This window comes from Oryctolagus cuniculus, chromosome 7 (assembly GCF_964237555.1).
Source record: "Oryctolagus cuniculus chromosome 7, mOryCun1.1, whole genome shotgun sequence".
Lineage (NCBI taxonomy): Eukaryota > Metazoa > Chordata > Mammalia > Lagomorpha > Leporidae > Oryctolagus > Oryctolagus cuniculus.
In genome coordinates this window covers 146,308,850-146,322,284 of record NC_091438.1, presented here as the reverse complement: position 1 = coordinate 146,322,284, position 13,435 = coordinate 146,308,850, and the positions used below count along the sequence as shown (strand labels likewise).

Below are 13,435 nucleotides of genomic sequence, written 5' to 3'. Positions count from 1 at the left end.
GAGGTGGGGTTTGGTGACAGCAAATACGTGCAGGACAAGGCCTTAAAGACAGGGGTCAGAGCAGAGTGGTGTGGCGCTGGGCCCCAGAGCGCCCCCACGGCAGGCACACAGGGAGGGTGGCTCCTGGGCCCCGGCCTGGCGACTCCTGCAGGCTGTGCCCGGGCTCTCGGAGGTGAGGGTAAACACTGCACGCAGTGCTCTTAGCTGCAGGACTAAAAATAGGAAGCTGCGGCTCCCTGGACCACACAGGTGCGGCTGCGGACGCCGGCAGCGGAGCCGGGACTTCCGCCAGGAACAGTTCATTCTTTCTGTCTGCACCCCGCCCGTCCCGCTCCCCAGCTCCTTCCGTTTACGACCCCGAAATGAACTGGCAGGCTGAGGGGCCTTCCCTCCGCCCCTGGCCGGGCTTGGGGCGTGCTGGCGCTGAGAGCCCGCCCCTGGGCTGAGCTGGGAGGTCTGGGGTGCGTTTATGGGGTGCAGCCTGGGGCAGGGATGTCTGGGCGAGGGTGAGGGGGCCTGTGCCACCTCCCCCACTCTCATGGTTCCCACGGGTACCTGGCCTTTCTTCCGGCCTGGGACTGCCTGCCAGACGTGGCTGCATTTCCAACCCCAGCTCTCCCATGGCCAGACAGGCTGCGGGGCTGCTCCCTGCCAGGGCCACCTCCCTGTCGTTCCCAGGCCAGCCCCAAGGGACACCAACAGCACCTCAAACTGTAGGGACTTCGGAGACCGAGGGCTCCCAGCCCCAGGGACACACGGCCTCCCCCTTGCCCCAGCCAAGGAGACGCCTACCTAGGGGCAGGGGCCTGTTCACTACCTGAGGGAGGAGGGGCTGCAGAGACGGCTCCAGGCCTACGGGAGGAAGCCCCGTCCTGCACGTCAGGGTGCTTCCCCAGGCCCTCTCGGAGTCCTCTCCAGGATCCCACCGGAATTCTGGCTGTCACACCGGATGTGCCTTCTCCCCCTCTCCCCGGAGGGGAGGCGGTCGCTCCCTCTCCACCTGCTGCCCAGCGACACCCGCCCTGCCGCCACCTGCAGGCCACTGCAGGTACTGCAGCGAGTCCTGGTGCGGCCCTGGGGGGCATGGCTGGGTCCTCTGGCGAGCGGGTGCGCCGGCCTGAGCCTGCTGGGGTGCTCACGAGGAAGGCTCGAGGGGCTCTGGATGTTGCGGCCCCCTTCCCATCGGTGTGGGGGAGGGGCCTCGGCTCCCTAACGTGACCCCGGAGAAGCAGAGACAGCAGCGGGGACACCATGCAGGCAGTGCCACTGGACCTGCTCTGTTGAGCCCTGCCAGGTGCCACCCAGCGTGGCCAGGACCCTGCCAGAGACAAACCTGCTGTCCCTGGGGCTGGGGAGATGGCAGCCTCCTGCTGGGTGCTGGGGTCCGGGCAGAGGCTGGGCGCCCTCTGAATTCAGTGCCCGTGGGCATCACTCAGTAGCGAGGCCTGTTCCCTGGGGACTGCTCTCTGCCAGTCGCAGCTGGCAGGCACCTGGCCAGGCATGGGGCTGCAAGGAAGCCGGGACTCCTGGCTGGTCGGGTAAGTGGGGGTGCATGCCGAGCCGTGCTGGTGGCCCATCCCTGGCTGTGGTCCCAGTGGAACCTCCAACAGCCCCCACTGCTGCCTCCTCCACCTCTCAGCACCCCCACCCCGTCACGGTCCCAGCCAAGGATGTCCTGGCGGGAGCACCCACCACGGTAGCTGCACATGCCTTCCGCCTCTGCCAGGCCCCCGAATCCGTGCCCGGGAACCAAGCTGCCGTGGGCACCCAGCGGCTCCTGCTTCCAGCAAGGAACCTAGGCCACTGGGAGCAGGGGTACGTGGTGGCACCTTGATGATCACGGGGTCCCAGCCACGCCAGGGGGAGGCCTCACAGGCCATCCTGGCACCTGAGTGGTTTCCTGATGGAGCGGGACGAAAGGCGGCCATGGGCACAGGAGTTCCCAAAGCAGCAGGTGCAGCCCCCAGCCCCTGCCCTCTCCCCCCAGCCCCCCACACACAGCCCTGGAGGCCTGGCCCCGGGACCCTTCAACACATCTCCGAGTTCTATTACAGTGACAAAGCAGCCGAACTCCCACTTTCCAGTTAAATAGTACTGAAGACAGTTTACTGTACAAGCAGGTTGTGCATTAAAAACACACACACCAAGCAAACAACAGTGCAAAGCAGTTCCCAGCCCTCTGCCCGCCCGTCCGCCCGTGGGGGTTCTGAGGCCGGCGGCCGGCCAGCCTCGGCACGACCACCTGTCACCGGGGCTGGGCCCGCAACCCACGGGCTCCCAGGGACCGCCGCACCCTCTCCTTGTGCTTTTGACATCCGTGAGTTTGCAGGGTCCAACTTGAGGGCAGCCTTGCCAGGGCCCTCGCGTGGGCCCTGGCACTCGGCGAGGCTCTTGCCACACCGGGGCAGGGATGGGGAGGGGATCATAGGGCTACAAAGTGCTGGGCGCTGGCGACCCAAAGGTGCCTCCCTCGCTGGCCCGGGCCAGTCTGCAACCACTGAGCAAGGAAGCGGGGGGGGGGGGGAAGTGGACTTGTAGCTGCTTCCTGAGAAGGGGTGGGGAGGCCCCCGCAGCCACCGGGAAGAGTGGCCTGCTTTCTCCTGTGCGGACAGGAGAAACTGCAGCAGGAGCAACGTGAGCTGGATCACCAGAAGGACTTCCTAACCGGGCCAGGGTGTGCGTCCGGCCTCTGGCTGTTGCTCCACATGTGGGGGTGGCACTGACAGCCACTAAGGAGCATCTCCAGGCGGCCCGGCTGGAGCGGTTATGGGAAGCCACGGCCGACCAGTGCTGTAGTTCTCATCTGTCTCCCTGAAGCCCTCGAACTGGAGAACCCAGATGTGAGAGCCCACGCAGCCTGTGGAGGAGGGACACAGGCCCCTCCCAGCTCCTCCGACCTGCCCTGGAGCCCCCTGCTCTGGGAGGACGCTGACAGCCCCTGACGTGAGACGTGAGGGTCCCCGCGCGGCACCAGAGCTGCTGCAGGAAGGGTGGGGGTGGGGGACCCCCCCGCCCCGATCCCACGCGCTCAGAGACTGTGTTTAAAGAGGTCTGACTGAAGCTTGTTTCTGAAATCCATTTTAAAACCGGCTTCCGGTTCCAGGCTGTTTGCTTTGGGGGCCGCGGAGAGGCTGGGTGGGGCACAGCTTGGTTGGCCCTCGGGGGGCGGGGCGGCTGGCTCAGTAACCCCTCGGCCCAGGACCCCCTGCCCTTCCCAGGGTGGGAACTAGGGGCCCCCACCAAGGGAACTGGAGGGGGCTGCCTCGGGCTAGGAAAGTGCGTGGGGGTGGGGTCCCGGCCTGCAGGTGCTGGGACCCGACGGGCAGCTGGGGGCCAGCACGTCCCCTCCTTGCCGGCGCCGCCGCCAGCCAGGGGCCGGGGCCCACCCCATCCATACCCGGAGCGGGGGTGCTTTCCAGTTCGGACTCAATGTGTGCCAATGCAGCGGGAGGGCGGGGTCTCAGGAAGAGGGTGGAGCACGGGGGGGGGCCCTCTTCCAGGGACCCTGAGGCCTTCCCCGCGGGCAGAGAGGGCCTGGGGCAGTCGCAGGTGCTCAGATGACTGGGCTCAGGGCGGGGGTGGGGGGCGGCGTTCCTGGGGAGGCCCCCAGCCCTCGGTCCAAAGAGGGAGCTGCGCAGGTGCTCTCAGAGCCACCTGCCGCCTGGGAGCGTCAGTCTCGTCCTGCCGGGCCCGCAGCGGTCAGTAGGGCCGCCACACGGCCTCGTCCATGCGGCCCGGCGTGCTGAGGGCCGTGGGCGAGTTGCTGTGGCTGCCGTCGGCCTCCACGCCGTCGCTCTGGCCGCCCAGGCTGGGGTTCATGAGGTTGCCGGCGGCCACGGCGGCGCTGCTGGTGCAGGAGGCCAGCATGCGGCTGGGCGAGCGGTCGCCGCCCCCGCTGCCGGCCACCATGGAGAACTGGTAGGAGCCCGAGGAGGCGGCCCCGTAGTACAAGTGGTAGGGGGACGGGTTGGCCTGGAAGGGCCCGGCCTGGTTCTGCGGGGCGCCGGGGTAGGGCGGCGGGAGGTAGGTGTGGTGGAAGCGGCTGGTGGCCGGCATGCCAGCCACGCTCAGGCTGCTGATGCCCGTGCCGGACGGCGTGGCGCTGTAGGGGAAGGCGGCCGACATGGCCCCCGGGTAGTGCATCCGGGGGTCAGGGAAGCGGCTCTCCGTGAGCGTCTGCAGCGCCGGGAAGGGGCGGTCAAACTGGCGGGGGTCGGAGAAGGGGCTCAGGTCCGAGGTGCCTGGGGAGACAGCAAGGAGGAGGGTCAGTCGCGGCCCGAGACCACCCGAGCGCTCTTCCTGAAGCGAGATGTTGGGGTGCTGTGTGCAAGCCCACCGTGGGGGGTCCCTGGCTCCGATGGGGTTCTGCCTAGGGCAAGGGGTGGGCAGTGCGGGCCTCCCCCCAGGCCCGGCCCGGAGGGGAAGAGGTGGCGTCTCCTGGCGCATGCGCAGGAACGGGTGCCTGCCCAGCCCTGCGGCACCTGGGCTTCCTCCTGGAAGTGGGCCCTGACCCAGTCCCACAGAGACACAAGGGCCGGCCAGAGCCTGTCCCGGCACCCCCAGGAGTGCGGGTCCCCCAGGAGTTCCCGGATAAGTGTTCCCACCTCCACCCCTGACCTCTCATCCCCGTCTCCCCAGACCTCTGCCCTCAGCATGCAAAGTAGCTGAGGTTCAGTCTAACCCAGCTGGAGAGAAAGCAGGCCTGGGGGCAGTGGGCAAGGCACCGGCCCGAGGTCACACAGCCCCCACGCTAGGTAGGCAGCAGGCCCAACTCCCAGGCAGCACAGGAGCCAGGCTGTGTGGCCTCTGGAGCTGGGCAGTTACCTAGGGTTTTGCACTGATTAGCTGTGTGTCCTCGGGCAAGTCGCTTAACCTCTCTGGGCATCAGTTTCTCCATACTGAAAACAAGGACTGTAACAGCTGATCGGGATTAAGCTGGTTAACCCACATAGAACGGAGCCGGGCTGGGGCGGGGCCTGCCAGGTAGAAGGCAGAGGTGAGGCTCTCGCGCAGGGCCCCCTGGTGGTCTGGCAGCAGTGAGAGGAGGGAGCCCCCAGGGGTTCCAAGGTGAAGGTCTGGCCCCACCCGCTCTGTCACCCCTGAAGATGAGGCCAGGAGGGGGCCCTGGAGCAGCGGGTGGCCACCCCAGTCGTGTCCGAGGCGTGGCTGAGGACGGAGGGCTGTGACCCCCGGGGAGAGCTGCGGGGTGCCCTGGTCCTGCGCGTGGGCTGGAGCCGAGTGATGCTCCTGGCCCAGGCTGGGGGAGGCACACGGGGCATGCACGCAGGGCCGCACCTGTCGGAGGCCGGGACCTCGGTGCCGAGCGGAGTGGCAGTGGGTGCTGCCCGTGCATCAGGAACCCCACAAACAGGAGCCGCAGGAAGGGCCTGGGCCTGGCGCGTGGCGCTGGGGGCCCCGTGGGCTGCCTGGACCTGCCGCGGTCCCCTCCTGGCCTTGTCCCCGGGGTGAGGGAAGTCCCTGCTGTCAGACCCCCACCGGCTTCCCCAAGGCCCCCCACCCAGGCCTCGAAGCTCCAGGAAACCCGAGCTGGCCGGGCCACGGTGGAGCAGCCAACCCCAACAGGGGAAGGGAATGTTTATTTTCTTCTCCAAATTGCCCCAGCTGCTGTGTGGCGGCTGAATGAGCCCTTTGAGCTGCGCGAAGCCCCCCATTGTGGGCGGGCTGGGGGCTGGGGTCCGGAGGGGCTGGGCCTCGCCTTGCTTGCCTGGGACCAAAGCTGGGGGTCAAAGCCATTAACAGGCACCAAGGGTGGGCGGAGGCGGCCTGGGGGCAGAGGCTCACCCCACCTGTAGGGGGGTGCAGTGAGCGTGGCTCCCCAAGCTGCGGCCGCCAACCCGCTCTGTGGCTGGGCCCTCCTCCCCACTCTGCAGATGAGAAAGCTGACGCTCAGAGAGGTGCAGTGACTTGCCAAAGATCACACAGCCAACGTGCAGAAGAGCCAGACCCATTCTTAGCGAGGTCTGACCTCGAAGTTCACACTTCGGGGTCCTGGGTTCCCAAGGACTTTCGCTTGCCCCAAAGGGGCCAGGTCTGGGAGGAGCTAGAGGGCCCTGGCTCAGGCTGCAGCAGGAGGATGGGGGTCTAGCCCCCTCTGTCACCCCAGACCCGCCCCCGGAGGTCAAGCTGAGCGTCTCACACCTGCTGGTCCAGGAGCTCAGGGAGGCTGGGCGGGGCCCTCTCCCCAGGTCCGAGTGCAGACCGAAGGGGAGCTTCGTGGGCTACATGGAGCCGCACCTGGAACCCATGGCAAGCGCCTGGGCAGCGGCCAGTGGACCCACCAGCTCAGCCTGGCACAGGGGGCGGGGCGGGCTGGCACAGCTTCTCCTGTGTCCGCAGAGGGACAGGAAGTTCCCCGGGGGCAGGTGCAGTAGGGGCTGTGAGACCCACGGAGGCCCTTAGGCTCTTAGGCCTCGATCCACTCATCTGCCGGGGCCTCTGAGCAGGCCCTGGAGAAGCGAGGGAGAAGGGAGGCTGCGGCCAGCACCTGGCTGTCCTGGCCCCACCCAGTCCCACAGCCCGGCACCCTCTGACCCCCGGCCTAAGGGCGGGCTGTGCACGCAGCCTCCTGACCTGAGAACCTGGAAGATGGAAGAGAGCAAGCCAGGGCCCAGCGGCTTCCCAAGCACCTGCAGGTGCGCATGCGCTCCAAGACCTCTCCGTGGCTGCGCCTGCTGGACCCACGAGGGTCGTGCCCTGGTCCCTCCCATGGGAGGAGTCTGGGCAGGCAGGGGGAGAGCTTGCCCAGAGAGTGCGTGGGCCTGCAGCTGCACCCTACGGCTCGCCACGTGCGCCTGAGTGCCCTGAGCTCGCTCGAACGCCACTCCAGCCCTGGGCAGAGGGAGGCGGAGGCTGGGGGCAGGGACAGGTCTGTCACCTCCTCGGACAAGACGCTGCGGGATTCGCCCCATTTCCCCAGGCAAGCGCGAGCTCCCGGGGCGCAGGGCTGTGTCTGTGCCGCTGGTGGGCGCGGGCACTGTGCACATCGGCTCGCGTCGGCCACCTGGGCCACAGAGGGCCATCCTCGGAGAGGGGCTCTCCACCCCCTCCGCCTGCCGCCCCCGCCGTGTGTACCTTGGATCGGGGTCTGGGCCTGGCTGCTGAAGTGGCTCGTGGTGCTGAGGGAGCCGCGCGGGCTGGGCGTGCTCGGCGCCACCCGCATGCGGAGCCGCTCCAGCTCCCCGAAGCGGTCGGGGAACGCCTTGGTCTGGTCCTCCAGCTTCTGCCGGTGCCCTGCGGAACACGGGGAGCCGTCAGCCGCCGCCGACACGGTAGAGCCCCACTCTCTGCCGGGAAGTTCTCCCTGAGGTCTAGCCACGGGCCTCGGCGGGGAGAACCCTGACATCACCACCAGCCTCCCCTCCAGGGCTTCCGAAAGACCGAACAGAGAACCGGCAGCCTGTCCCACCCCCAGACTGCGGGAGCTCCCCTACACCGCGTGCGCCAGAGGGGCTCAGATCAAAGCCTCTGCAGCACTGCTTGGCAGAAGGGGAAACTGAGTCACCAGGCCCGGGAAATGCCTCAATGCCCAGGGGAGGCGGGGCGAGAACCCAGGAGTGCTGCCGCCCCCGCCTCCTAGACATCCCAGAATGGGAGGGACTGCTCGCTGGTGCCCCCAGAACCCCTGCCCCTCTCCGGGCCCCAGAAGGGAAACTCACCCTCCTGAGGCCACAGTCACAGCTAAGTGACACCCAGCTTGCGGGACAAGTCCTGCACCACGCCCACGCTGCCTCACCGGCTCACTGGACACGCACAGATACACGCGCCACAGGAGGCTCTCCCCGCCTGAGCCCCCGCCCTCTCCAGAGGCCCCGGGACTTTTCCTGGCCAGCTTCTGGCTCAGTGTGTGTAGGAGACCCCGAGCAAGGTCCCCTCGGGCCGGCTGTGCCCCTCCAACTTGCCCTCTGAGCAGCTCAACCTCCGTTTCCTAGTCTGTAAAACTGGCCCCACGGAAGTGACAGCGTGCCCGGAAAACCCTGGGACCCCTCCCTGGGACAGCGAGGGCCCAGCAACTGTGACGAGCACTTCGCCGCGAGCCCACTGGCCGTCCCGCCTGCCACGGGTGCTGAGGGAAGCAGCGCCCTGACCACAGGGCAGGATGCTCGCCGGGGTGACACACGGGGGATGGGGTGGGGCTTCTTGAGCCCCAGGCCCTCATAGGAAAGTGTGGGGAAGCGGCTGTGCAGGAGGGGGAGAGAGAAGGTTTGCCCGAGTCCTGGGGTCTGGTAGAACGTGGAATTTTCTAGATTGACAAACACAGAAGAGAGAAGTAGGTGGGGAGCAAAACACAAGCCGTGCCCGTCCTGCCAGCGACGGGCGATTCCCTAGGGAACGTGTGACGGGGACAGGGACAGCACTGCAGGCTTCCCCAGGCCTGACTCTGATCTTCCGAATGATCCGGTACCCGCAGACCCCCAAGCTCCCCACGTGTCCCTCACAAAGCTCAGACGGGCATCCGAGAGCCCGCAGAAGTGGAGCAGGTGTTCCTGGGAGCCCCAGAGGGTCACCAAGCCCCGGGGGACCCCAGTTAACTTTCCAGTGACGCCCAGGCCATTGGAACACTGTGGGTCACCTGGCAACGGGAGTGAGGCCGTGGCCTCGGTGCAGTCCCCCAGTGCTGCCTCCCAGAATGCTCAGCAACAAAGGGTGAGAGCTGGGGTCCCAGAGGCAGGTGCACACGGGGCTGGGCATGTGGGATGGGTGGGGACTGCGGCAGACAGGAGAGGGCTGGGCCCAGTGTCACCAGTGCTTCCCACACCGGGTGGGGCGCCGGGGAGCGCAGGGTGGTCTGCCTGCCGGATGGCCGTGGGGACCACAGACTGACCTCACGGCAGCCTGGCTGCGGAGGATCTGGGTGTCTCAGTCCACCACAAGCTTGACGTGAGCCTGTGGGCTCCATGAAAGCGGGTGCAAAACCTCAGGCGTGGCTGTTATCGTCACGATTAACAAGGCCCCTTGTTTCTGAGTCACCCACAGACACAAGCGCTTACGGTTACTCCTGTGGCCTGGTGGGGGGCGGGGGAGGGCGGGGTTCACCGCCAGCTGGGGTTCGAGGACCAGCTCAGCAGCTTACAGCCTGGGGGCCTCGCTCAAGTCCTGCTCCCTGCCCCCACCCCAAGCTGCAGGGTCCCCGACACGCTGGCCCGACAGGGCCTGTGGGCAGTCGGCCCGCACGGGGGGCGGGGGACATCGCTCTTAGGACCGGTGCTGGACGCCAGGGAGGCAGGACTGCCCCTCCCCCACCCGACCTTCCAGCCCAGGACACCGAACTCAGGCAGCACTCGCACCCAGATCCCGGCCCCCAGGCCGGTGCTCTCCCCTCGGACATGTTCCTTTCCTCCCAAGACGGGTGCTGTGCTCAGGGGCTGCTCTGGCACCCGGGCTACGGACCCGGGCCCGGCCCCAGAGCACACAGCACGTGCTGTCAGAGGGCAGACTTCTGGAGGAAGGGATGTGTGCAGCAGTCAGGAATGGCTTCCCTGCCAGGAAGGGGAAAGGGGAGCACGGGGCAGGGTCGGGGGCGTGTGGCCAGGGCGCCAGAGAGTCTCAGAGCCACGGGGCTGGGGCCTTCACGCGGGGAGCCGAGCGGAAGTTCCTGCGCCCGAGGAGAGGCCCTCAGAAAAGGCCCTTTCATTCCGGTCCCACAGTGAGACGGGGTGGGTGGTGCTGCCCTCTGCTCACTCAGGCACCTGCGGCCTGGTCCTCCAGGCTCCGTGCCTCGGTTTCCCTCCAGCCCGCTGGCTCACCGAGGCCCCTCCCTCCCACAGCTGGGGCTTGAGGGCTAGGATCAGCCACCCATCAGCCTAGGGCCCCAGAGAGGAGAGCGGGTGGGGCCTCTCCCGGCAGGGCCCACCCATCACCGCCTCTTCCTGCCCCTGCTCTGTAGAGATTCTCCGTCCCCCACACTTCGGCGCCCCTGGCTCAGGACAGCCTCTGCCCGGAGGGGTCTCCTGCCCTTTGGGGCCTAGGCCAAGAGCCCCCTCCTCCAGGAAACCCCGAATCTGTACCGCGGAGCCCCCATGGCACCTCTACAGGCTACGACCACTAGCAGGAGTGGAAACAGCTCGGTGGCGGTGGACACCCCACCCCGCCCTGCCCCTCGTGGTGCCCAGGCTGCCCACATGCGCGCCTGTCCCCATTTTGCAGGTGAGACACGGAGGCCTGGTGCTGGTCACACCTTCTGGAAGGCACCTGGCCTCCTGCTCTCCCTGCAGCCCAGACACCTTTCAGGCAAAGAGCCTCGCACTTAAAAACCTAGGGCTCTGGGGCCAGCGCTGTGGCATAGCGGGTAAAGCCACCACCTGAGGCGCCGGCATCCCATATGGGCGCCGGTTCGAGTCCCGGCTGCTCCACTTCCAATCCAGCTCTCTGCTGTGGCCTGGGAAAGCAGTGGAAGATGACCCAGAAGAAGCTCCTGGCTTCAAATCAGCGCAGCTCCGGCTGTTGCAGCCATCTGGGGAGTGAACCAGCAGATGGAGGACCTCTCTTCCCTGTCTCTGCCTCTCTAGTGCCTTTCAAATAAATAACTTTAAAAAAAAAACAAAACAAAAGAAAGAAAATCTAGGGCCCCAAACTGGGGCGCGGAGCTGCTCTGTGCAGAGGAAGATGAGCAGCGGGCCCTGCCCTGCCCGCGCTCGGAGCTGAGTCTGGCGCTGTACACGCGCCACTCCGGCCCACCGCGGCCCCGCCTCCCCCGGCCTCTGGGAAGCGGCTGTGACACTGTCTAACCCCAAGGGCGTGGCTGAGTTGGGGGACAGATCACAAGTTTTGGAGAGGAAGGTATTTCGGGGGGAGCATGGGCAGCACCTGGGGCACCCCCTCCGTGGCCTGCCTCCAGCAGCCAGGCTCAGATCCCAGAGGGCTCCCCCAGCCTGGTTGGTGCCCAAAGCCCTCACTTCCGGGGGAGCAGAGCACGGCCTGCCCCGCCCCGAGGGGCTCCAGGGGGCCCAGGCCTGTGCCAGGCAGCTCCCGTCCACCAGTGTTCTCGGGTAAACCACCTGTCCCTCTAGGCCTCAGCTGTCCCTGTTGAATGGAGGCCTCGCGGCTAAGGACAGGCCTTGGGCTTCACTGGCGGGGAGGTGACCCGGCTTCCGGCTCTGCCAGCTCATCCTCCTCAAGGCGCCTATGGGGCGGGGTGGGGGGAGACCAGGGTCCCAGCGGGAGAAGGGGTCACACACAGCAGAAGCCACACGACAAGGAAGCTTCCAGGTGCCTGGTGCTTCGGAGGGGCCTGGGCAGCCATTGGGGCCATCCTCCTGCCTCCACGCTGCCCAACACGAACCCCTGTGATGGGAGTGGGGCTTCAGCAGGTCCTGTGCCAGGTAGGCCATGCGTATCAAGTCCAAGGTCCCCACCCCCTGACAAGCTGCTCCTCGGCCCCCTGTTTTACAGATGGCAAAGGGGAGGCACAGCCGAGCAGCACCCACGGGATTCAAACCCGGATTGCTCAGCTGCTTCCCAGGGCCTCCAAGGGAGGAGGGCTGGGTCCCCGGACCACGAGGTGGGCAGCCAGGCAGGAGGGGGGGCAGCGGAGCCGGCAGGGCCACAGGGAACAGCCTGGGCCCCGGCACCGGGCCCTCGGCCCATCCGCGCCGCCTGCTGCGCCGGCCGTGCACACACAGCTGCCACTGTGCCGCAGCCGGGTGGGGCGGCCGGCAGGGCGCTCTGCGGCCTGTCAGGAGATTTACACCGGCTCTCAGCAACCGCGGGGGTGGGGGGTGGCGGCGGGTGCTGGCCCGGGGTGGTCTGTCGTGAATGGGCCCCCTGTGAGCAGATGAAAGGCTGGCGCTGGCAGGGGGCCAGCGGGCAGGGAGGCGGCAGCTCCCTCCCAGGCCTGGGCTTGATTAGGGAGCCCGGGAGGTCTGAGGTTAACCCCTTCCCTCCTGCCGGGGCCCAGGAAGCAGCTGTGCGGCTGCAGTACCTCTGGGGTCACTCTTGGTACCCACGCCTGCCCCACTGGGGGCTCCCTTCCTCGGCGCCGCTGCTGCTGTCCCGGCTGCCCCCACCCCACCTCCCCACGCCTGGAAGCACATGAACTAACTCTGGTCACTCTGGTACTCACTGAATCTCGGCTGAGCACCTACTGAGCGCTCGGGTCTAGCTCTGCAGAGACCCCAGCCCAGCAGAGCAGGTGCATGGCGGGCTGAACAGTCAATGACGTAAGCACGTAAGCGGATGATGCCGGATGCCGCGCCTCCGAGGGGGCAGGTGCTGTGGTGAGGGGAGGGCTGGGGAAGGCTGGAACGGGGTGGGTGCCGGGGAAGGCTTCAGCGTTGGAGCACTGCGCCATGCCTTCAGGTGTGGGCGGGGAAGAGTGCCCCAGGCAGAAGGAACAGCGGTGCAGAGGCCCCGCGGCAGCAGTGTGCCTGGCAAGTTCCAGGACTGGTCAGGAGGCCAGTGTGGTGAGTGGGGTGGGCAGGGAGGAGGGGCTAGGAGAGGGAGGCGGACAGAGCGAGGGGCCCGAATGGGGCGGGGCCTTGCGGGCTGAGGTGACAACAAAACCTGTTAGCATCTCTTCCCCCACCCTGGGGTGTAGGCCCCAAGAGGGCGGGAGCCCCACTGGTTGGGTTCATGGTGGCACATGCCGGGCACGGAGCAGTGCCTGAGACCAAGTAGGTGCCCAAGAAAATGTTTGTTGAAATCATTCCATATTGTACACTTTGGGGAAGAAAGGGCCCACCAGGAGGACCCCAGAAGCAAGCTTCCCTGGGCCTCGGGCAGCGTCAGGACCTCGGGGTCTCCCTTGTATGGCAGCAGCACCCGCGGGGCCCGGAGGATGGAGTCAGCCCTGCCCAGGCCTGGCTCCCCCGGGAGCCGCCGGGCACGGCACAGCTCCTCCGGACCCGCATGCAGCCTGGCAGCCTTGCTCTGTCGCCAGGCCCCAGCGCCTCTGGGACACCAGCATCGCGAACCTCAGAAACCAAGGCCACACAGGCAGGAAGCCACCAAGCCAGCCTCAGACCCAGCTGGCCACCTGGCTGCAGGTTGGGCACGCTCTGCAGGGCACCGGAGGGGAAGAACCCGGCCACAGAACCCACAGCCAGGCCTCAGGGAGCCCCAGGACCAGCCCCCAGGCCCTGCCCTGCCGCCGCCTCAGACCCCACAGGGGGCTGGGGCCTGGAGAGGAGATCCCGGAGTGCAGCTGGCGGTGGCAAACCTGGGGGCCGCCAGGCAGCGAGCATCTCACTGAACCCTCACAGCACTGGCCCGCATCCACACGGACCCCACCCATTTCACAGATGAGCACACTGAGGGGGGAGGCCCCTGGGCTGCACAGAAGCCGTCACCCTGGCTTCGACCTGGTGGTAGAGGGTCTGTTCCCAGAAGCTCTGCACAGCGCACCCAGGGGCTCTCGGGGGGCAGCAGCCCGGGGCTGGCCTCTGCCCTCTCACCCGTGCACAAACCACAGCCAGCAAAG

The 13,435-nt window shown here is 67.3% G+C and overlaps 1 protein-coding gene across 1 annotated transcript in view; it reads right to left on the bottom strand.

The window, feature by feature from the left end:
• Positions 1–2,062: 2,062 nt before the first annotated feature.
• Positions 2,063–13,435, bottom strand: part of RUNX3 (RUNX family transcription factor 3) — a 55,094-nt gene continuing 43,721 nt past the window's right edge. Inside the window, exons 5-6 of the mRNA XM_051856666.2 lie at positions 7,093–7,251; positions 2,063–4,241 (exon numbers count right to left, since the gene is read on the bottom strand). Coding sequence (XP_051712626.1) covers positions 3,700–4,241; positions 7,093–7,251 — 701 coding nt within the window. The 3' untranslated portion in view covers positions 2,063–3,699. The remainder of the gene's footprint in view (positions 4,242–7,092; positions 7,252–13,435) is intronic.